The sequence below is a fragment of the Pseudopodoces humilis genome, chromosome 4 (assembly GCF_049639895.1).
Source record: "Pseudopodoces humilis isolate 2021_Gansu_Grassland_sample_001 chromosome 4, ASM4963989v1, whole genome shotgun sequence".
Taxonomy (NCBI): Eukaryota; Metazoa; Chordata; class Aves; order Passeriformes; family Paridae; genus Pseudopodoces; species Pseudopodoces humilis.
Window position 1 is genome coordinate 76,879,413 of NC_142203.1, and position 23,881 is coordinate 76,903,293.

The following is a 23,881-nucleotide window of genomic DNA, read 5'->3' on the forward strand; positions in this document are numbered from 1 at the left end:
GCCCGTGCCGGAAGGGGAGCGGCGAGAAGGGTGAAGCTCTGCTGACCTCCGGGGAGCCCGGCCGGGGCCTGGGTGCACCTCACTGGCGGGGGAAACACTGCCAAGGCTCGTGGGCAGGGAGGGTCTGGGGCAAGGCAGGGCCCGGGGCTGCTCTGGGCTCTGCCCCACAGCAGGGCCAGCTGGCTGTGGTGGTGCTGAGACATCAGGGATGCGGGGCTGTGCCACCAGCCCTGCGCTCCGGCGTTGTCTCCAGGACACCGCAGAAGGGAAACGAGGCATGGGCTGAAAAACATAGCAGTTTTTTAAATTTAATTTAATTTTTTAATCTCTATTAAAAAAAGAACCCTTCTGCTTTGACAGCGGTCTCTGGGCTGTGTTTCTCTACGCTGCTTGGAAAGTCTGTTGGTTTCTCACCCAGTTTAGAGCATTTTATTACTCTGTGTGTGTGTGTGTGTGTGTCCTCAGGTTCGTTTTCACCCCGCGTCCCCTTGAAGTGACGGGCTCAGAGCGAGACCCCTCCCCAGACATCTGTAAGTAATAATGAGGGGCTTGATTTCCAACTGCGTTTTTGACCTGGCGGCCCTGGGCCTCTGCCGGCTCTTGGAGTGACGAGGGCGGAGGAGCGGGACGGGCCGGAGCGCGCCATGGCCGAGAAGTGCGACTGCATGGCCAGCATGTACGGCTACGACCTGGGCTGCCGCTTCGTCAACTTCCGCCCGCTGGGCTTCGGGGCCAACGGGCTGGTGCTGTCGGCCCTGGACAGCCGCAGCTGCCGCAAGGTGGCCGTGAAGAAGCTGACGCTGGGCGACGCGCGCAGCATGAAGCACGCCTTCCGCGAGATCAAGATCATCCGCCGCCTCGACCACGAGAACATCGTCAAGGTCTACGAGGTGCTGGGCCCCAAGGGCGCCAGCCTGCGCGGCGACTTCTTCAAGTTCAACATGGTGTACATTGTGCAGGAGTACATGGAGACGGACCTGGCGCGGCTGCTGGAGCAGGGCAAGCTGGCCGAGGAGCACGCCAAGCTCTTCATGTACCAGCTGCTGCGCGGGCTCAAGTACATCCACTCGGCCAACGTCCTGCACCGCGACCTCAAGCCGGCCAACATCTTCATCAGCACGGAGGACCTGGTGCTGAAGATCGGTGACTTTGGCCTGGCCAGGATCGTGGATCAGCACTACTCGCACAAGGTACGCAGTGCCGGCACGCGGAGGCGTCCAGCACCTGTAGGGTGTACGGGGCTGGGCCATGGCAGATCTTCCAGGGGGACTGGTCCTCTCTGGGCAGCTGTGAGCCCTGCTGGGTGGTCACTGCTGGTGACCACTCTGCCCCAAGCTAAGACACATGTCCGTGGAATGATGGTTTGGGTGGGAAGGGACCTTTAAAGCTCATTCAGCTCAACCCCCCAGCAACAAGCAGAGACCTCTCCCACTGGATGGGGTTGCTCAGAGCCTGCCTGGCCTTCAATATTTTCTGGGCATAGCCTATGCACTGAGCTCTGCCAGAGTCCCCAGGGCTCTGCAGTGCTGCAAAGTGGGCACGGGAAGGGTTTGAGTGCCCCTCAGCTGCCTTTCATTGCTTTATATTGTGCATATCAAATACGTGCTCAGGTATTTTGTTCTGTCTCAGCAGTGGACCGTGGGGAGGCGTGTGTTTGCTTGCTTTACTCAAATGACTAAGTTCTGTGTTTGTTGCTCTGCTGCTGTTAAAAAGCACAACCTGCTGGAAGCGCATGGAGAGGGGACCTGGCACATCCACGCCCACTCTGCTGGGCTTTGTCCTTGCTTCAGTGCCAGCCAGCTTCTTAAAAACCCAATTCCGTTTGAATTGCATTCATTAAACACCGGGGGTGAGGGGTGGGTCTTTGAGACTCAGTCAAATCCTTTCATCTGAGGTCCAAATAACGTGTGAAACTCTGGTGTCCCAGGCAGCATTAATAACCCGAGTGACCGGGGCAGCCTGCAGTGCTGACAGCGGGCAGGCAGCGTGGGAGGCAGGCGGGGGAACGGGTGAGAGGGCTCTGTAACACACCGTCCTGATGCTGATGGATCCCAAACAGGGCTGCAGATGTAAAGTGCAGGCTGGAGCTCTTGAGCCGTGGAGGAAGGTGGCGGAGGCTCCATCAGCCCGCGTGTCCGCATGTTCCTGGGAGAAAGCAAAGCCGCTGTGTGATCTGCAGCTGGCATCTGGTTAAAGTCACTGTTTGGTGCTGCGACACGAAACAAAATCTGTTATCTTGAGCTGGATGTGTCAGTGGGTGAGGTTGGGGACCCCCACGGGTCTGTTGTTGTGCCTGTGCCGAGGTTTGAATGCACTTTGCATTTACCGTGAGTTCCTGCCCATTGCTCTGGGAAGGGAGGCGTGGAGGGAAGGGGAGGCAGCAGAGGATGGCAAAAACACAATCTCATGATCCTGCGCTGATTTATTCTGGGTACCAGTCTGGGCTGTTGGGAGAAGCAGAGCCTGGGGAAAAGGAAATGAGGTTGCAGGAAGTGAGCACAGGGTTCCTGTCGCTCTGCCTGTCCTTTCCATGCTCCCTTCCTCACTCATTATTTATGGCCCAGCTCAGGAAGAGGCTCCCACTTTTCAAACGTGTGATTTGTTTGTTTAAAGTCAGGTAACTCACAGAGAATACCCCTGCAAACAAGGCAGGCTACATGAACACAGAAAGTCTCTGGTTTAAGGAACATCGTGTTGTCAAGGACTGTGGGATCAGAGTAGGAGTCATCTGTTCGTGTCTGCTGCAGAATTATTGTTATTTCTAAGCAATTCTCAGTTGCCTCAATAACAGCCAGTGCAGTCAAGGGCTGCATCTTCATGTTGGTGTTTAACTCTGCCAGATGCCATTGCACGAGCATCCTCCAACTCCTCATGGGGTGGGAGGCTGGAGCATCAGTGCAAGAAAACCAACACCCCCTGAGTGTGCAGAGGAAGCTGGATGCTGCTCCAGAGCAGCAGAGCTGAAGGCAGCAGATAACTGGTGATTCCTGGCGGTGGGCAGGGCTGTGTTTGCCAGAGCTGGGTGTCAGGGCCCGCAGAGGGTGCGACAGGAGGGCTGTGTGCGGTGTGGGTCAGTCCTGCCTTTGATGTGCAGCGCTTCTGCCATGGCTCAGAGCAATCAATTCCCTTCCCTATTTCTCCTCCAAGCTCCGCTCCCCTCCAAGGCCCACACAGGTCCGTGAGCTCTGTGCTCTGGCAGGAGGCAGAGCACTGGAGCATTGCCGAGTCTGAGGGGCCTCCACCCCAGGGCCACCCTGATGCCTTAGGATTTTGGCTTTGATATGTTTCAAATCCTGTACTGCCTTAGTGTGTAACTCTAAACTCCTTATCGAGTGTCAGCTATTGAGTGTCCTCACACTTTGGTCAGACAGAACAATCCCTCTGGGCCTGGAGCTCAAGGACACCCTACAGCCTCAGGCCCCACAAGTATAAGCAAAAGTGAGCTGGGGAGAGCAAACCTGGGGTAAATTACTTCATTACCCAAACCTGCAATTGTAGCATTAACCCCTGATATGTAAATGGACCAAACTTATAATTAAAAAACTTGTGTCCATCGTCCAGCTTGGGTGCAGCCTCTGGGACTGCCCAAGGTGTATCTACTGAAGGCCTTTAATAAATGCCCACTTTAATCATTTAACCTTGTCCAGCCTCTGTTCTAGGCAGCTGCTCCAAGCCCGAGCAGAGCAGGGACCCTCACAGCCCAGACTCGGTGCCCAGGAGCAGATGAAATCCTGCACCCTGGGTAATTAATTGCCCAAAAATACCGTAGATCCGAACCTCTGAAGGCAGCACAGAGCTGCACCTCTGTTACAATGGTTTCCTGAGAGCTTTTGAGGTGAGCAAGGGTCATCTTAAGCACGTGGGTTTTTTTTCTCTTAGCATGTTTTGTGTCTGGAATATGCTGACACTAATGGCCGGGCTCTGCTAACACAAAAGATTGCAGGTTGTGTGAATTTATTTGTCTCAGAGGTCGCATCTCTTCTGACCTGATATTTCTCAAACCCCAAACCATCCTGCTGAGTGTTCAAATGGCAAATAAAAACCATGCTGGATTGTGAGCAGAATATTAAACACGGCAGAGAAAGCACATACCACCTGAATAATAGCCCTTGCCTGGCAAGATGTCTTGTTTATGTGACTTCCATCAGGCAAACGTCGAGTTGGGATAACGTGGTGGGATGGGGAGAGCTCCCCAGCTCAGGGAGATGCTGGATTGGGATAACATGGTGGGAAGAGGAGACCCCCCCCCAGCTCCTCAGGGAGATGCTGGATTGGGATAACGTGGTGGGAAGGGCTGGATTGGGATAACATGGTGGGAAGAGGAGACCCCCCCCCCCCAGCTCCTCAGGGAGATGCCCTGAGGCACAGCGAGGAGCTGGCCTCCCCAGCTGCAAAGCAGAGCAGCTTTGGCTCTGTTCCTCCCGCCATTTGACTGGTTTTGCTGCTCAGATACCTTTCTCCATGCAGTAAGAGCAGCATGGGCACATCTCTCTGTCTGAAACTTCTCCACAGTGAACAAAATGGATTTCCAGCTGCCCAGGGCACATCCAGATCTCTGCACCTTCCCAGGCTGCTCAGACCTGACAAGTTTTATCCCTGTCTCAGGCACATGAGGTTCTAAGCTCAGGTACTTACAGACATCACTTTAGGGCACAGGTGTAGCAGGGGAGAGCCCTCAGGAGATGATCCTGTTCATCCATGTCTCTCCCTCGTGCCATCTCTTCCCCAAAGCTCTCACCACCCAGCTGTGCCAGCTCCTCTTTTCCAGCACACTGCTCTTTATCCCTGGCAGTTTATCCCTCTGGAACACCTCCACCTTATTGCCTTTCTCCTTGTCCTTTGTTGTTTGTGGTTTGAGCTCTTGGCCCTGAACCTCAGTGCCCAAATGGTGAGCAGAGGAGGGTTGGAGAGGGAGAAAAGAGCATTCCCATTCCCAGCCTCCACGAGGTTCTTGTCTTTGTGCAGGACAGGCAAAGCTGGGTATTTCTTGTTCATCACCCTTCACCCCCTTGGTGAATGCATTCATCTCACCTTTCCCCCTGGAATCCTCTGCTGTGGTCCCTCTGTCTGCAGCTGTGGGGCCCTGCCTGCCCACACAGTCCTGTCCCTGCCTGGGTGTCTGCAGAGGCTCCTGGGCCTGCTGCCCATCTCACATCCATCCATCCATCCATCCATCATCCATCCATCCATCCATCCATCCATCATCCATCATCCATCCATCCATCCATCCATCCATCCATCATCCATCCATCCACCCATCCATCCATCCATCATCCATCCATCCATCATCCATCCATCCACCCATCCATCCATCCATCATCCATCCATCCATCATCCATCATCCACCCATCCATCCATCATCCATCCATCCATCCATCCATCCATCCATCATCCATCCATCCATCCATCCATCCATCCATCCATCCATCCATCCATCATCCATCATCCATCCATCCATCCATCATCCATCCATCCATCATCCATCCATCCACCCATCCATCCATCCATCATCCATCCATCCATCATCCATCCATCATCCATCCATCCATCATCCATCATCCATCCATCCATCATCCATCCATCCACCCATCCATCCATCCATCATCCATCCATCCATCCATCATCCATCCATCCATCCATCCATCCATCCATTATCCATCCATCATCCATCCATCCATCCATCCATCATCCATCATCCATCCATCCATCATCCATCCATCCATCATCCATCCATCCATCCATCCATCATCCATCCATCCATCATCCATCCATCATCCATCCATCATCCATCCATCATCCATCCATCCATCATCCATCCATCATCCATCCATCATCCATCCATCATCCATCCATCATCCGTCCATCCATCCATCCATCCATCCATCCATCCATCCATCATCCATCCATCCATCCATCATCCATCATCCATCCATCCATCCATCCATCCATCATCCATCCATCCATCATCCATCCATCATCCATCCATCCATCCATCCATCATCCATCCATCATCCATCCATCATCCATCATCCATCCATCCATCCATCATCCGTCCATCCATCCATCCATCCATCCATCATCCATCCATCCATCATCCATCCATCCATCATCCATCCATCCATCATCCATCCATCATCCATCCATCCATCATCCATCCATCCATCCGTCCATCCATCCATCCATCCATCCATCATCCATCCATCCATCATCCATCCATCCATCCATCATCCATCCATCCATCCATCCATCCATCCACACTCCCATCCCCACTCTTCCTGCCCTAATAGCCCCCCTTGTCTCCAAACGAGAGTTCAGCCCCATCTGTGCCAGGTCTGGAAGAGGCTGTAAAGGGGTGGGGCTGTAAAGGGGAGGGGCTTTAAAGGGGTGGGGCTGAAAAGGGGAGGTTCTGTCCTCCCCCGATTGCCCTCAGCTTGTGGGGGAGCAGGGAGGCAGCAAAGTCGAGCATCAAATATTGGCATAAACACCAGACTAGACTTTAAAATAATAAATGTTTCGGAGGGCAGCCTCATCCCTGGCTGTGTGGCCTAAGGGGTGTGTTGGACCCGCCAGCACCAGGCAGAGTGTGGGGTGTTGCTGGGTGACAAAGACAGGAGATTCTGCTGATGGGGCACAGAGATGTGCTGAATGTCTTCCCTTGGGTGACAAGACCATGAACTAAAACAATCCTTACCCTCCCTTGTACGAGGTGGATTTTCCCTTCTGGGCACTCTGGCTGGTGCTCCAAAGCACCTGGGGACATCTGCACGGTGTTCCCAGAGGACCTGCTCTCCCTTTGCCTGTTGACAGCGTTCTTTATGTGATTAATTGGCAGAAACTCCACACCATGGAGGTCTGTCAGCCCTTTTAGGGGCAGTTCTAGTGGTAGCTTCTTTACAGACCATCTCCAAAGCTTTGGCATCCTCCTTTAGTTTCGTACTCGCTGTTCAGTGCAATCATAATCGTTTCCAGTCCATTCAGTGAAATAACAAAATTCCCGAATGGGTCGTGGTGAGGAGTTCAGAGGTGAGGGTGTGGGGCGTTGCTCTGTGCTCCTCCGGAGAGGACCACCCTCCACGTCCAGCTGGTGCTGAGCCTGCCTGCTGTGACCCTGGCTCATTTGTCCTCCTGCTCTGTCCTCTGATGAGGCACGCCATCCTCTGTGCTCCTGAAATAGATGCACTCTGTCATCCCGAAAACAGAGCGTGTCACGTTGCTGGAGCCACACGCAACAGCCGTGTTGTCCTCCCATGGAGCAACGTTCCCGCAAACCCAGCGTCTTCCACGGCCCCGCCTAGAGCTGCCCAACCTGCATTTTAAAAAATTGGGTTAAAAACCCTGCTGTGAAGAGGCAGAAGCTTGCTGCTGCTCAGGATTATTCCAAAAGCTGGGGCTTGTTGCTATTTTGAGCCCCCCATCTGCACCAGGAGCTGATCCGGCTCCCACGGGTGCAGCAGCAGAAATCCTGACCGTGGCTGTGGATGGAGGCAGGGATACGCGAGCTGTGCTCAGATCCTGACGGAATTCCAGTTTGTGAGCAGCTGGTCTGCACCTCTGCGGCTTTTTGGCCGCAGGAAGGAGGATTCTGGTGTGAAACACAGCTGTGATAAGCCTTGGGCTGTGGCGTGGGGGCTGTGGGGTTTGCAGTAGCTGGGATCCTGAACTGAGGAGGAGCCCCAGGGCTGGCGGTGGATTTGGAGCACCGGCAGCTCCCGTGTTCCATCACAGTGTCCCCAATTCTCTTGGAATGCTGGGTGGCATTGGGTTTGGAGCACTGGCTCCTGTACTCCCCATGTTCCGTCATGGTGTCCCCGATTCTCTTGGAATGCAGGGTGTCAGTGGGTTTGGAGCACTGGCAGCTCCCGTGGCTCCCCGTGTTCTGTCACGGTGTCCCCGATTCTCTTGGAATGCAGGGTGTCAGTGGGTTTGGAGCACTGGCAGCTCCTGTGCTCCCCGTGTTCCGTCACGGTGTGCCCGATTCCCTCGGAATGCAGGTTCAGCGTGCTGTCACCAGGGCGATACCGGGATGCAGCAGCCCCCGCCCTGAATTGTTTCTCCTTCTGGCGTTTGTCAAGCAAAACAAAATATGTGTAGTGTAAAGGTCTGAAAAAACATCCATTTTTCTTTGCTTTCCAGTTCCCTTGCTGTGCTGTTTGATACAACTCGATGCTTATCCTACCTGTAGTGAATTCATCACCTTTATAGATTGCCTGAGCTGTTGCTGCACACGCGGCAGGACAAGAGGAGAAGCAGGAAAATGATACTTGAAAATTGCAAGGGGGAAAAAAAAATTGCATGGAAGGGCTTAGACTTGAAACTGCTTCTATTTTTCAATTAACTCAATTATGTTGTCTTTTAAGGAGACTCTAGTGGTCCTTCCAGTGCAGAAAGGGCGGTGCTGAATCCACAGAATTTGGTTGTGAAGATGTATGCCCCATCTTAATTAGAATTAATTAATATGCTTCGGCTCTCGGCCTTTCTGTCTGGTTGAATCTACACGAATGGTGAAATTCTTGTGCTGGAGCCCTGCCTGGTTTAGGTGATGGCCAGATGTGCCCAGGCTCCCCAGCCTGGCACCACAGCTCGGGGCTGAGCCTGTGCCCAGCCCGGGGCAGGGCACTCCTCGTCCCGTGGCGGTGACTTCATGATCCTGGATCCCAGAGCTGTGGTGGCACTTCTCCGTAGAACCTGTCAGTCCACGGCGCTGCAGCCACTTCAGGAACGCGGGTGTTTCCTAAAATCAGGGATCTAGCCCACGTTTTTAGCCAGGGGAAGGCACTGGGGCTGTATCAGCTGCTCGAGACATCTGTGTGCTGCCCACGGGAGGACCTCGAGCCAGGTTTGACTTCCAAACCTCCAGCCTCTCCTTCCCTGTATCCTGCCCCTGAGAAAGGGCAGAGAAAGGGCAGGGATAGCGCAGAGCTCGGCGGTGGGAGGCCCTGGGAGGCGGTGGTCCAGCTCTGAGGACCACGAGAGGGTGGGATGGAGAGCAGCTGCAGGTTCTTCCTCTCTCTCCGTGGGTCCTTCCTGGGTGTGGAGGGGGAACCCGAGGTTTTCCAGCAGACAGAAGTGGGGAGCTGGCAGTCAGACACGGGGGGGTGGGCAGCAGGAGAGGGGAGCACGGTGAGAATTAACCACCACCAGGAACCACACATGGCAGCAGAAAGGTCGAAGATGTGTCCTTTCTGCAGGGAATTTCCTCCAATATGTGAGGGGAGGAAAATGTTTGGCTTGTGGTGACTCTCAGATATTTGCAGTGTATTGCTCATGCATCTTGCATGGTGCACACACCCCCGAGAGCTCAGATCCATCTTGCTGTCAGAGAGGAGAAACACATGAACAGCGTTAAATCTGTAAGGAGGGTGTCACTCCTTTCCTGGGAGAGGGAAGAAATGGCTCCAGCTAAGAATTGCCCTGGATTACCACCCTCAGAGTTTATTTTCGTGGGATTCTCCAATAAAAAAACAGCGTCTCCTTTGTCAGAAGTAATTGTAGTAGCTGAGAAGTGTTGGTTCGATCAGATAGTGCCTGGGGGCTTTCGTGCTGGTTCTGGTTGAGCAGCATTAGCAAAAATATAACAGCCTCAAATGAAACTTCTTAGCTAATCAGTCTCCATTACAACTTACCATGAGAAGGCCAAAATTAAAATGTTCTTTTAAAAGCAAGCCCTTTATGATTAAAAGCTTGATGACTCGCACATTTGGGAATTGGCACAAGAGCCTGCTCTGGGGGAAGAGGAGTGTGATCAGCCTTGTGGTGTTTGTGGTGCTGCTGTCGTGTTTAGGTGGAGAGACACATCCTACAGCATCCTAGGAAGTGCTGCTCAGCACAACTCCAGGTATGCTGCAGCTGCAAACAGTCCGTGGAACTAAATTGGTAGGGACGGAGTTTTTAACTAAGCTGTTGTGTGAGCTGTGTTCATGCTGTCATTGCATTTTGACATTCTCCAAATGCTTCATGGCATTTAAATGCAATTCAGCTTTATAATTTAATTTTATTTTGCTGCTCCTGCCGCATTTCAATCTCCCTCCTTCTGTTAATGTGTTATATTTAATACAGAAAAGGCCACTTGCGAATATTCCAGTGTTATCCCAGTGCAATTACCATCCATGGCCAGCCCCAGCGTGGCACTGGGGGGTCCCTGGTGGTGCCAGGGCTGTTTCTAGGCTGGGACACATCCCCTGGCTCCAGCCAGGGCTGCTGAACACTTGGCACTGGTGATGGATCTCCCGGGTCAGCTCAGGAGCAGGAGGGCCCTGCTCCAGAGAGGTGATGGCCTTTGTCCCACGGATGCTGCTGGGAGCTTCTCCCAAACACCATCCTCAGTGTGAGCAGAGTGGGACTGGGGTGAGAGTGGGACTGGGGTGAGACTGGGACTGGGGTGAGGATGAGGATGAGGGTGAGGATGAGGATGAGGATGAGGATGAGGGTGAGGGTGAGGGTGAGGATGCGTGCCCCTTGCCACACCAAGCCCCAGCAGCCACTGACAAGGGAGGGAGGTGATTTATTAGGCAAGGCGCAGGCTCAGTGCAGGAGGAAGAGGGTTTCCCATCCCTGCATCAGCTAGGTATTCCCCAGAAGGGCTTTCCCACTTATCCCATGGCATCTTGTTTTCCGGAGTCTTGGCTGAGAGCCCCTGGCAGCTCTGTTCCCTACACAGACAGATACAGGAGCCTTTCCTTCCGCACTGCGCTGCCAATCCTCCCGAACCCTTTTGTTTTCCTGGACGATGTCTCACATGAATGGGGACTGGGATTTGTAGGACACCTCCAGGTCCTCCAGAGGTGACCTGGAATGGCTCAGGCAGGTGTGATCTGCAGATTTGTGCTACCGAACCCATCTGTCCTTTGCGGGAGGTGCTGCAATACCCTGGTGACAAGCAGCGAGCGCCGTGCCTGGCGGAGCACCGAGGTGCCTCTGGTGTCTGCCAGGTCCCTGTAGCTGCAGGGCCAGCAGCCCCAGCCTGCACGGGAACAGGCCTGGGGGGCAGGATGTCCTGCAGTATCCAGCAGTGGGGCCGCAGTGAGGAGTGACCGGGGACGGGTGGAGGAGCTGTGCTGCACACTGTCCCTGCTCAGCCCCTGTCTCTGCTCAGGATGGAGCTGTGCTGCACACTGTCCCTGCTCAGCCCCTGTCTCTGCTCAGGATGGAGCTGTGCTGCACACTGTCCCTGCTCAGCCCCTGTCTCTGCTCAGGATGGAGCTGTGCTGCACACTGTCCCTGCTCAGCCCCTGTCTCTGCTCAGGATGGAGCTGTGCTGCACACTGTCCCTGCTCAGCCCCTGTCTCTCTCTGCTCCTCCAGGGTTACCTGTCCGAAGGCTTGGTGACAAAGTGGTACCGCTCCCCCCGTCTCCTCCTGTCGCCCAACAACTACACCAAAGCCATTGACATGTGGGCAGCGGGCTGCATCCTGGCCGAGATGCTGACTGGGAGGATGCTCTTTGCCGGTAGGTTTCTGTCTCCTGTTGTTTCACTTTTTCCCTCCCTCCTCCCTTGCTAGCCAATTCCGAGGCTTTCTAGCCCAGCAGAGGGAGTTCCCCCGTGTAAGGAGAGGAGATAACAGTGCCCTGTTCCAGGAGGTTTGTACTCTATGCCGTGGATTTGAATTGTGGTCGGTGTCTTCAAGCTGTTTCTGTTCTTTGAGGGGAAACATTTGAACGCCACCACCCATTTTTAGGATTTACCTGTAAGCACGAGCTGCAGCTGCAAAGGTGAAGTGCAAGAAAAGATGACAACAAAAAGCACAGCAAGGAGTTACCAATGCAGCATTTGAAGCTCAGCTCTGATGTTCTTCAGAAGAAAAAAATGTATTTAATAAGTTCCCAAAAATGCTGTGCCAGGAGCCAAGCTGAGCCTCCTGAGCTGGGACATGGAGCCATTCGTGGGGGGACGAAGCAGCTGCCCCCTGCCTGTTGCAGGAGCTGCTCCCCTTCCCGAGGTGTGCAGCAGAGCCCCATGGCCTGCCAGTGCTCTGAATGACAAGGTTTAGTGTGTTTTGTGAGCAGCTGTTGGCAGAGTTGTGTAAATAAATAACCAGGACCGTTAATAATGGAGGAGGAGGTTTCCTTCACAGATAGCGCACCGCAGAGCTCCACAGACTTGGCTGCAGCTGCTCTGACACCCCCTCCCCACTCCTGCTTGCAGCTTTTGTGAAAGCTTAAAAATAAGCAGTCAGTACCATTATGAAGCGATCTTTAAAATTGCCACCCCTTCCTTCCTTCTCTTTGTCCTCAATTTCACCAAAACTTTCCAGTCCAGGGATTTCAGCTTTGAAAACTGTGCATTTAACCTGTCTGCTCCTGATGTTTCCTTGGGATACGTTCTAGGAGCAGGGGCGTCTCCAGGTGCCACTTGTCCCTGCAGGTGTGGGGCCTTGTCTGATCTCTCTGGGAGATGCTGCAGTCTCCGTTCCCCTCATTCCTCACATCAATCAGCAAAACCAGAGTTGCTTGCCGAGGTCCTCCCCCGGCCATCCCAGCACAGCACCCAAGCGTTCCTGGCTTTTCAAACTGTGCTTGAGCCCTCTCTCAGCCCAGCCTGGGGCTTGTTTTCGCTCTCTGTGGGTCCCACGGTGTGAGCCATGCTGGCTGACAGCACCAAGGTGTCCGAGGTGGTGCTTTAAGCTCATTTTGTGGCTATGCAGAGGCATATGCAACCCACCCCAGGGTGGGGTTCATCTGTCCCCTGCCTGGGTGAGATGCCCCAGAGCAGCCACGCAGGAGCCTCCCCAGGCTGGTTCTCCACAGCAGGCAGAGATCAGAGGTGGGATTTGGCACTCACGGGCTGGGCTCTGCCAGACACACGCTGCGAGCATCCCTTCTTCTCCACTCTCCAGCCCAGCGAAATCACTTAATAACTCCCCAGGTGCTGGCAGGATGCTTGATTAATGGGTGGGGATCAAAGCCAAACTCAAAATATCAACTCCTTTTGGGTGGCTTTGAAACTGCATCATTGTCATGGGAGGTTCTGGCCCCCTGCCCCGTTTTCCTGGCCTCCTCCTGTGCCAGCAGGCGGAGCAGGGCCAGGGCAGGAGCCCGGCAGCAGGCAGGGTGCCCGAGGTGTCTTTCACCTGCTGCTGCCCAGAGAGGAGCAGAATATAACCCAGCCCCTCAGAGCAGCTAAAACTCACAGCAGCAGCTAAAATCCACGCACAGCAATGTGGATTCACCTTTTCTGCTGCTGTTCTCCCCTTGGCTGGGCTGGAGGAGCTCACCCCAGGCAGCTGCAGCCCCGTCCCTCCCTGCAGGACGGGTTTCACAGAGCCCCGTGGGAAAGAGCAGCAGTGTGGTTCAGGGAGAGCTGCAACCCTGCAGCAAGTGCCTTGCCCGGGGTGTCTCCTCCAGCCTGTGTCGTGCAGTTCAGACCGAGTGCTTTAGCATAAATCAATATAATTAACTCGGGACTCTGTCCGGGGTGCTCTGTGAATTCAGGATTGGTTGTTAGGAGTCACTCACTGCTTCCATTCTCCCGCACAAATTGTGGGATGTGCAGCAGAAACGGACCCCAGCCCCTCCCAGAGGCCCCTTCCCCATGGGGCAGAGCGGATTTGGGTCCGGCAGAGCCCCGGGAGGCCACAGCAGATGGCTGTCCCAAAGCTGACAGCAGCTCAGCACTGCTGCAGCTGCCGGAATCCGGCTCGCAGACCTTCGGAGAGCTCCCCAGCAGCAGCACGGGGAATGGGGAGGAGTGTCCGTGCCTGAGCAGCCACAGCTCCCTCCAGTGTCTTTCCCACCGAGAGCAGCATCAGTGGAAGCAGGAGTAAATGGGGAAAAGGAGTAAAAAAGGAGAAAAGGTCTGTCCTTGCAGATCTCCGTGGGGCTCACCAGTGGGGCTGTGACCAAGGGCTAGCACAGGGGCTTTTCCCGTGGGATCAGGGCTTGCTCCCAGGGCTTGGTGCCTTCCTGGGACTTGGCTGAAGCCTGGAGAAGGTTCTCTTTTAGAGACATGGTGCAGAGCTCCTTGTTCTCTCCCTGGGTGACAACAGCATCTGTGGTTCATGTTTTCCTTTTCAGGAGGTAATACCTTCAGAAAAAGGTCCCTGGGAATTCCATATATAGAGGATAATGGAAGAGAATGGGGATTCTTGAGAGCCATAATTCAAAGCTTCCAGCGCTGCATTAGCAGCTCCTTTGTGTGACTGAACACGGTATCTTCTGGCTGCCAGGCTTCTTCAGCCAGCCGTGGCTGGAGCTGCGCTGAGGGAAAAGCCATAAAGCCTTTGTGACTTTTATCACCCTGTAATTTTGATCACAGCTTGGGAATTATCCTGACTAACAAGGTGTTCATTTCCTGGTAGATACCTTTAGTTTCCCCTGGAGTCACGCTGTGAAGCTCTGAGTGACCTAAAATTAGTTTTTCTCTAGGGAAGTGAATTAATTTGCCCAGGGTTGATACGGGAAGGGCGTCCTTCCCTTTGTCTTCTCTCAGGACGTTAATCCTGACCCCTGAGAGGGGGGAACCCCTGGGATTCCCGGGACCCTGGTGGGCGGTGCTGGGGCTGGAGGGGTGGGATGGCCAGGATAGGGGTTCGGGGGTCCTGGTGCTGGCAGTGGCTGCTCCCAGCATGAGCCCAGTTGCTCCCCCTGTGTGGTTCCAGTTTCCTCAGCACCCCAGGACAAGCCCAGTCACTCCGAGTCATTCCCTATTAGGGTATGATTTGCCCCCAGCACCGTCCCCGTTGTTCTCAGTTTCTCCCACTTTGGCCCAGTGTGTTCCCAGTTCTCCCAGCTGCCCCCAGTATAGTCTCAGTCACTCCCAGTATGATGCCAGTATTTCCCAGCAGGACCCCAGTCACTCATACTTGCCCCCAGTTGCCCCCAGTGTGGTCCCAGTTCCCCCCAGCACATTCCCAGTGGCTCCCAGTACGGTCCCATTGACCTGGGTGTGAGCAGCTGGGCTGGTGTCAGCCTTGCCCTGGGGCTGTCCAGGTGCACTGCCAGTGTCACCAGAGCTGCCGTGGAGGTGGCCGTGGCTGAATGGAACCAGGCTTGGCGAGGCCAGGACGGGAGAAGGCAGCTCCCCAGCACCCATGATTGTCCCTCCCCTTGTCCCAGGGGGTCAGCTCCATGGGTGTGGGTCTGGAGAACTCGTGCTGGCCCAGCTCTGGGCTGTGGACAGCAGGGACCCCCACAGGAGCAGGGTTGCCTCAGGGCGAGCGGTCTCCATCCCCTGTGAGGTGGCCCCCCCACACGCCCTGCTGGCCGGTCAGAAGTGCTGGGCCATAAATGAGGCTGACTCTTCTTGTCGTGGATCAGACCTTGGTGATCAGGGCTGCTCACCCTTGGGGCAGCCTGAAATCCGTGGCTGGGACAGCAGGGACTCGGTAGCCCAAAAATCCCCGTTGTTTTGGCTGCCCCCGGCCGCTCCTTGCCCCAATGGCTGGTCCTGCCTCTGAGGACAGAGCGTTTCTAACCAGCCCTCCTGGCCAGCAGAACATCACTGGCACAACTCCGAGTCCCTGCCAGCACACGTGGGAGGCTGGAAATCCACCACGGAGCTCCTGGTCACATCCAGGAGAGTGCTGAGGAGTGGGATTAGCGCTCGTTATCGAGGGGCTCTGCTGCTCCTCTCACTGACAGGCAGCCGGCCCTGAGCGGGGGTTTGGTTTCTATGGACAAATATGTCCTGAAGGAAAAGGATTAAAAACGTGTAATGGCACACAGCCACTGGGGGATTGGCACCACCAGAGCCATGACTTGGTGCCCAGCAGCCAGTGGAAAACACCTCTCCTCTTGGGGCTGGACACCTGCATTCCTTTAAAGCTGGAGTTTGGAGACCCCTGGGGCTGACAGCACCACACACCCACCCCAACTTATCCTCGGTATCTCACCTCAGTGCCTGTCTTCTTCCCGCTCAGGGGGCCACGAGCTGGAGCAGATGCAGCTGATCCTGGAGACAATCCCTGTGATCCACCAGGAGGACAAGGAGGAGCTGCTGAAGGTGATGCCCATGTTCATCAACAGCACCTGGGAGGTGCGGAAGCCGCTGCGCAAGCTGCTGCCCGAGGTGGACAGCGAAGGTACCGTGGTGGCCGCTGGCTTGGCGCGGCTTCTCCTGGCTGCCGTGTCCTCAGAGCCACTCCCTTGGAGTCCACAAGGACCTGGGTGCTGCAGGAGGGGCTGCAGATACCTGGGGGTGTGCGGCAGGTGGTCCCAGCTGTAGCTCAGGTGTCCCCACTGCTGTCCCCTCGCAGGTGGCCTGTCCCCGGGCCCTGCTGCAGGACAGCACTCGCAGTGCTGTGGCTTGCTCACAGGTAGCTCCCAAGGGCGAAATTCTCTTCCAAGGCCCTTTAGAGGTTTATCCCTGGCTTCCTGCGTGTCTCCCCGAGCTGTGAGCAGGGATTCAGCCCAGAGGTTCTCCTCGAGCCCCGTTTGTTCCCTTGCTGTGCTTGTGAACACGGCTGTGCAGTACAGCACTCCTTCTCCTTCACGAGCATCCCAGCTTGGGATGGTTGTGACAGACAGGAGCACTGACCAGCTGCTCTCCTGAGCTCCTCCTGAGGGTTAAACTGGCCACCTGCTTTTGGCAAGATGTTGAGACCAGGCTCAGCTGGTGTCTGCTGGTCTTGGCAGCACGATATCCATCGGGGTACCCAGGGGCCGTGTGGGCCTCCAGCAAGCAGGAGACGATTTATTCCCTGCCATGGCTGTGGGAAGAAAGGTCACCCACACCCCTCAGATAATTCACTGTTGTTTTCCTGCCCCTGTGACCTGCAGCACATCACAAATCACACCTGTAAGGTGTTGTTCTGCCACGCTCCCTGCCCGCAGCCGGCAGCCTTACGGGGCTGTTGATCCCATCCCATTTAATTAGTCCGAGCAACGAGGTGATCTCGGGGAGGGAGACAGTGGGAAATTGGTTAATGTCTGAGCAGCACGTGTGGCCATCCTGTCTGCTGAGGGGCTCTGCAGAAACTGCCCTGTTCACACAATTTCGTGGGGATGTTCCTGAAGGTTTCAGTATAAAGCTGTATTGAAGAAAGGCATTATTCCTGTTTTTATTGCCTGAACTCATAGTGACTTTCCCATGAAAGGATCAACTGGATAAGCAACAACTTCAGTGGCAGGATTTTACCTTCTCACATAACCTCAGTAATAGGAATCATCAAAGCCATCACAGCAAACCCTCTACGTTTAGGTTTAATTGCCCTTAAATTTGCTGTCATCATAGATAGAGTTCAAGCACCACAGTTTCCTGAAATTATTTTAGCCACTCAGAATTCTTTGAATATTAATGGATAAGATAATTTCATAGCATTGGTCACGCCAAAGGCTTCTGAAAATTGCAGTAAGTCTAATCTGCTTCAGTTGTACCTAAGATGTGAAATCAGTTGTCTGAAACGCAGTGAGCTTGTTGGATGGACCTGAGAGTGTGTAGTCAAATCCCAGCACTGCCCAAAGCTCCTTTTGGGGTGAGATCTCTGCCCTGTGCAGCACACAGCTGGGGGTGTGACACACATGCTGTCCTGCACAGGTGTGAGGATGCTGCTCTGCCCAGCCCTGCCCAGCCCTGCCCTGCCCTGCCCTGCCCTGCCCTGCCCTGCCCTGCCCTGCCCTGTCCTGCCCTGCCCTGCCCTGCCCTGCCCTGCCCTGCCCTGCCCTGCCCTGCCCTGCCCTGCCCTGCCCTGTTCTGCCCTGCCCTGCCCTGCCCTGCTCTGCCCAGCCCTGCCCAGCCCTGCCCAGCCCTGCCCTGTCCTGCCCAGCCCTGCCCAGCCCTGCCCTGCCCTGCCCTGCCCTGCCCTGTCCTGCCTTGCCCTGCCCTGCCCTGCCCTGCCCTGCTGGAGGGGGTGGCACTGAGGCCGCAGGGATGCTCCCAGCAAGCTCCCAGCTCCCGAGAGGGGAATTCCCGAGGGGGAATGCAGCAGGGACACAGGTGCCTGGGTTGGTCTGCCTGAGGTGTGGCCTTTAGCTCTCCCCTTAATTCAGGGGGTTTGTCGCGGGGGCTCCGCGGGGCTCACCGTGGCAGGGTGAGCTGCTTCTGAGGAGTCAGTGAGCCTGTTTGTCTCTGCCTGGCAGCTATTGATTTTCTGGAGAAAATACTGACGTTTAACCCCATGGATCGATTAACGGCCGAGATGGGGCTGCAGCACCCCTACATGAGCCCCTACTCCTGCCCAGAGGACGAGCCGGTGTCTCAGCACCCGTTCCGCATCGAGGATGAGATCGATGACATCCTGCTGATGGAAGCCAACCAGAGCCAGATGTCCAACTGGGACAGGTACAGTGCCAGGGCTGGGCTGGGGAGCAGATTCTGCCTTGAACGCTTCAGGCAGAGCTGGGCTGGTAAGTCTCTGGCATGCTCTTGCCCGGATTCCACCACACGTGTTCCAGACCCATGAAAGATGCCTGCTTTTCCTTCTTCATGCCACACTGTAGTTCCAGCCCAAGGAATGGGCTGGGAGCCACCCAGAGGCTCCTCTTGGATTCCACGGGGACCAGCAGCTAAGCCTGCACATCCCAGTCGTACCTTTCTACTCCCGGTTTTATTCACAGCCTAGGTCGCCATTTCATTTGGGTTTAAGTGGCACTGCAGCCCTTCCCCCTGCCCTCTGTCCCTATAACGCAGGTTACAAAATAATGTAATTCTTGTGCCTGATTTGCCGTGCTGAATTCATCACTTTCCAAGGGGCGTAAGCCCCAGAGGCCACAGATCTGGGGGTCTTGTAAAAAACCCTGAATTGTGTTGGTGTGTAAATGGTTTGCTGAAAGACGTACTGGAAGTTTAGAAGAGCTCAAAGCCTTGAGCTGAGTTCTCTCACATTCGGGGTGATTACCCCTGGAGCAGGCAGGACAAAACAAGCAGCTGAGAGTTGATGAGGTTTGGTTTTCTGTAGAGCTCCTTGCAGCTGTGGGGGGTGAGCTGGCTGAGGACGTCTGCAGCACTGTTCCTCTCCACACAGCAGCTAAATCTCCTCGCCTTTCCGACCCCCTAGGTTCCACCAGGACTGAAAAAACCACCTAGAGAAACCCCTTGCCCCCACTGCCATGAGTCTCTTTGCCTGAGCGAGCAAGCATCAGGGGGAGGCTGGAAGGGCTCAGCCAGGTGGGGAGGAAGGCTGGGAGCAGGATATCTGTCTTCAGTTCATCCCTGGATAGCCCCAAAGCAGCAACTGGGCTGCTGGAGGCCACCTTGTCACCTTTCCCCTGCCAGCTTTCTGTGTGTGACACGAGGAGCTGAGAGATGTGCTGGGGACACCTGATACAGGGCTGTAGACTCTGCAGCACCAGCCAGCTGTTTGGGGGACAGGAGAGGATTCAGGGACACCTGAAGAGCAGATTTTTGGCTGTGGCAGAGCCCCAGTGCCTGGGGTAACGTGTTTTAAAGGCAGCTCAGTTAGGAGCCAGCAAATTGGGTGTCACTGGGAGAACGGTGTCTAGGAACTGGAGCTGCCAGGTAATTGCAAGGGGCTTCAGCTGGCTTGAGAAACCATCACCAGGTGACCCTTCAGGAGTGCTCTTGGTCCCTGACATCAGGACAGGTTGGTGATGCCCATCTCAGTGGGGTTTGAGACATGTCCTTCACTGTCCTGTCACCAAGCAGGAAGGACTCACACCATGGTAGCTGTCTGTGGGCTGAGATTGGTTATTAATGGTGTTAATCTCCTTTAGGTCCCGAGCGAAGGGGAGGTGGTGGACATCTGAAGGAAGGGGCCTCTTGCTTTGGTTGTTGGGCTTTTATTGCTGCACCTCAGGCTCTTGATAAACCATCCACCCCCTGCCATTTTAACAGACAGGAAGGTTGTCTCTGCTACCAGTAAGACAATAAATAAATCAGCGAGCAAGAGGCGAAGCCGGCAGGAGGGCAGGGGTTGGTTTGGGCTGCCAGCAAGGCCGTGCTCTGTGTCTAACAGCAGCGTGTTTCTGGCAGGTACCACATCAGCCTCTCCTCCGACCTGGACTGGAGGCACGACAAGCAGCACGACATGGACGAGGTCCAGCGCGACCCTCGCGCCGGCTCCGAGCCCACCGCGGAGGAAGCGCAGGTCGACCCGCGGAAATACTCGCAGAGCAGCTCGGAGAGGTTCTTGGAGCTGTCCCACTCCTCCATGGACCGAGTCTTTGATGCCGACTGCGGGAAATCGTGTGATTACAAAGTGGGATCACCCTCCTACTTGGACAAATTGCTGTGGAGGGACAGCAAGCCCCACCACTACTCAGAGCCCAAGCTAATCTTGGATTTATCCCACTGGAAAAGGGCCACCATCGCCCCTCCCGCTGAGCTGTCGCTGGAGGAGGAGCCGTCCAACCTCTTTCTGGAGATTGCCCAGTGGGTGAAGAGCACGCAGGTGGGGCTGGAGTGCCCCGGCTCTCTCCCGGAGATGCAGGAGCGCAGCCTGCCCTCCTCTCCTCACCGCCTCCACCAGGAGCCCGCCCAGGTGAGCAGCGAGACCGACCCCGAGTTTGACTTGGACGTCTTCATCTCCAGGGCGCTGAAACTTTGCACAAAACCCGAGGATCTTCCAGACAACAAGCTCAACGAGATCAACGGGGCCTGCATCTCCGAGCACCCCGGGGACATGGTGCAGGCAGAGGCGTTCCAGAAGGAGCGGTGGTGAGGAACCCGCGCCCCGCAGCCCCGCCGCTCCTCCCTCTTCCTCTGGGGTGGTGCGGCCGCTGCCCGGGGCCGAGCGGCTTCCCAGTGCCACTGAGCATCCCCTTCTCACGCTGTACCAAATGCCTTTTTCGGAAAAGGCCAGCACAAACCGCACGCCCCTTTTGATGCCTTAGAAGTGCTTCTAAGGGGATCGAGAGGTGCGAGTGGAATACCGAGTTTCTTACACTGCCTTAACAACCTTGCCTTGCGATCTCTGGGACCTGTTTGAAACTTAAAATGTACGAGGGGAAAAATGACTGTACATGGTAGGTTTGCAAACAGCAGTCAAATCGGCTTCCTTTCCTTTTCTATAGCAACTTGAAACGACAAGGACAAAATTAGCATTTTCAGTACGGTCAGACACCCTCCTGGTTGGACAGGTTCCCAAAACGCTGAGTTTTGAGCCCCTCTGAGGCGCCTGTGTGAGCACAGGTGTGGAATGAAGTGGTGCCAGCCACCAGCCAGCAGAGAACGGAACCAGAGGCAGAGTTCGGCCATCAGACAGAAAAACAACCCTCTGAGAATGTTAATGGGGAAGAAATTTGACCTACAGTGTGCCGTTGGGGATTTGTTTTACTTTTTTCTGAAGACAAGACAAAATTTTTGCTAAGTGCATTTTGCTGGTTCGTGGTTTCTCACGCCAAAATCTTCCCTTCTGTTGCACGGGGTGCAGCAGGGGATGCACGGGGATCTGAGCTTTCCGAGCACTTAGGAGGGCCCGCGTGATGCGTGTCAGCGTGACAGCCTGGTGCTGCGAGTCCTGCCCCGGACAGGCGAGGAGGAGGACGGGCGCTGAGAGCGGGGAGCGGCGTGTCCCGCGCCGCGATGCTGCCCGGCACCGCCCGCCACACGGACTCAGCCAGGGCACCCGCTGCTGGAAAAGGGAACCAAACTGCTCCTGGTTTTCCTTCTGACAAAGATCTCGTGGAGAGAACAACAGTTCCCGTGGCACTAGGTTCGAAACTGGCTGCTTTGCTCCCAGCTCCTGCGGAGGACGCTGGTGTCAGCGGGAAACTGCGTGTAAATAGACGAAGACGCAACTGATCTACTGTAATTTCTGTTTCCAGCCACACTTCTGAGCACCTTAATAATCAATCGGCTAACGAGAGTTTGTATATGGAAGAAACGTTCTATGCTTATATTCAATGCAACTCGGCAGCTTTTTAACGGGAGGTCTGTAAATAGTGCCATACGAGACAGTCTCTGCTTTCCTCGCCATCCTGCCGCGCGCCGTCCGGCGCAGCGGCGCCGCTTGCATTTGTAAAAGAAAAACTGCTGTGTTTAGTGCTGCAAGGCCCACATTTGACTGCTGCCATATGAATTATTTCCACCCTTCTAACAAGCTAAATGCTCTGAGATGTGAAGAGGACTAGTGTGAGGCTCACGTAACTAACAGCGGAGTTTGCTGTGCTAGCCCTGGTTTCTGTTCTTTCTGGGACCTGGGAGCAGGCCTCGACAAGCCCAAAAACGCATTCTTACTGTGAAGATCTCACACCAGGGTGATGGAAACGCCACTGCTCCAGCTGAAGAGCGGCGCTGGCATGAGGCTGCGTGGGTGGGACAGCGTGCAAGTCCAGGTGCAGGGGCGGAGAAGGCGTTTGGAAGGCCAAGCTGACGGAGAAGGCCTCGGAAGGGCAAAGCCGTTTGTCTCCAGTCCCAGCTTTGAGCGTTTGGACGTCCCCCAGAGCGGTTTAGAAAGGGGAATGAGATGGAAGCGGAGGTTTGGTTCCTGGCGTGTTGCAGATGATTGATATACCTCAGCGAAAGCTCAGCACTTTTACTGGTGGCGGGGAAGGAGCCGGCCCTGCGCCTGCTGGAGCAGATCCAGCCGGCCCGCGGCTCGCTGTCCCGCTTGGCCTCGCCAGGCAGAGGCTGGAGAGGGACTGCCGGGCTAGGGGCAGGCCATGCCAGGGGAGGAGAAGGTGCAGGAGCCTCAGCTGTGTCACAGGGGCTGTCCCAGGAGCTGGCAGTGCTCTCCAGTGCGAGAGGCAGCGGCGTCGCACGCAGCTCACGGTCAGGCGCCGGGGAGCCAGCACAGCTCGGACCCACGGGATGAGAGCAGCAGGGTGACAGAGGACTCTGAATCTCTCCTGACAGAACAGCCCTGGAACTCTGAACCTCTCCTGACAGAACAGCCCTGGAACTCTGAACCTCTCCTGACAGAACAGCCCTGGAACTCTGAACCTCTCCTGATGGACAGAACAGCCCTGGAACTCTGAACCTCTCCTGATGGACAGAACAGCCCTGGAACTCTGAACCTCTCCTGATGGACAGAACAGCCCTGGAACTCTGAACCTCTCCTGGTGGACAGAACAGCCCCGGAACTCTGAACCTCTCCTGACAGAACAGCCCTGGAACTCTGAACCTCTCCTGATGGACAGAACAGCCCTGGAACTCTGAACCTCTCCTGATGGACAGAACAGCCCTGGAACTCTGAACCTCTCCTGGTGGACAGAACAGCCCTGGAACTCTGAACCTCTCCTGATGGAACAGCCCTGGAACTCTGAACCTCTCCTGATGGACAGAACAGCCCTGGAACTCTGAACCTCTCCTGGTGGACAGAACAGCCCTGGAACTCTGAACCTCTCCTGATGGACAGAACAGCCCTGGGCCACCGTGGGGTGAACAGGAGAGCCCAGCCTGCTCAAGCCGCCCCAGCGCTCTCCTCACCAGGCACCGGTGGCCACGTCCCTGACACCAGAAGCCATTTCCCATGGGCTGTTACTTCTTCTTCACAGACCAGCAGGAGTATTTATTATGGCCATGAAAGAAACAGTTTTGCTTTTGAGTGTTGTCGGGGGGGCCCCCGATTAAAGTGTGGAATTGACTGTGTAACACACAGACAGAGCGCATTGCCGCCACTCCGGATTTCTCATCTCGCTTGGTGAGCTTTTATTTAATGTTGTTCTAAAACCTCAGCATCACGTGCTGGGAAAAGGGGATAAGAGGGATGGCTTTAATTTGTTACCTGAGTGTGCTTAGCTGATCACAAGCCAGATCTGTCTCTCATTTACAGAAATAAAGTGTAAGGCCTGAGCCTTCCTTGCGTAGCAGTGTGTAATTATTTTATAAATGGTAATTATTTTTATTGTGAAGTCTTTACTCCAGTAGTGGTTTCTTCTGCAAATCATAGAATTCATTCAGGTTGGAAAAGACCTTTAAGAGTGAACATGAAGGCCTGCATCACAGGAATATTTGCCTTCTGGGGTTACTTGGTGCTGGGCCGCTTTTCACCCAGCCTTGTTGTGGCAGGTTCAGGCTGCCTGAGCACTCAGGGTCGTGGGGAGCGAA

At 55.1% G+C, this 23,881-nt stretch overlaps 1 protein-coding gene across 3 annotated transcripts in view; it reads left to right on the plus strand.

Annotated features, from left to right (window-relative positions):
• The window catches only part of MAPK4 (mitogen-activated protein kinase 4), a 48,060-nt gene extending 24,491 nt beyond the window's left edge, over positions 1-23,569 (plus strand). For all 3 annotated transcript variants that reach the window (XM_088054505.1, XM_088054504.1, XM_088054503.1), the window contains exons 3-7: positions 466-1,190; positions 11,301-11,445; positions 15,855-16,016; positions 18,013-18,214; positions 19,865-23,569. In XM_088054505.1, the coding sequence (XP_087910631.1) occupies positions 645-1,190; positions 11,301-11,445; positions 15,855-16,016; positions 18,013-18,214; positions 19,865-20,552 (1,743 nt within the window). In that variant the 5' untranslated portion in view covers positions 466-644 and the 3' untranslated portion in view covers positions 20,553-23,569. The remainder of the gene's footprint in view (positions 1-465; positions 1,191-11,300; positions 11,446-15,854; positions 16,017-18,012; positions 18,215-19,864) is intronic.
• The last annotated feature ends 312 nt before the right edge of the window (positions 23,570-23,881 follow it).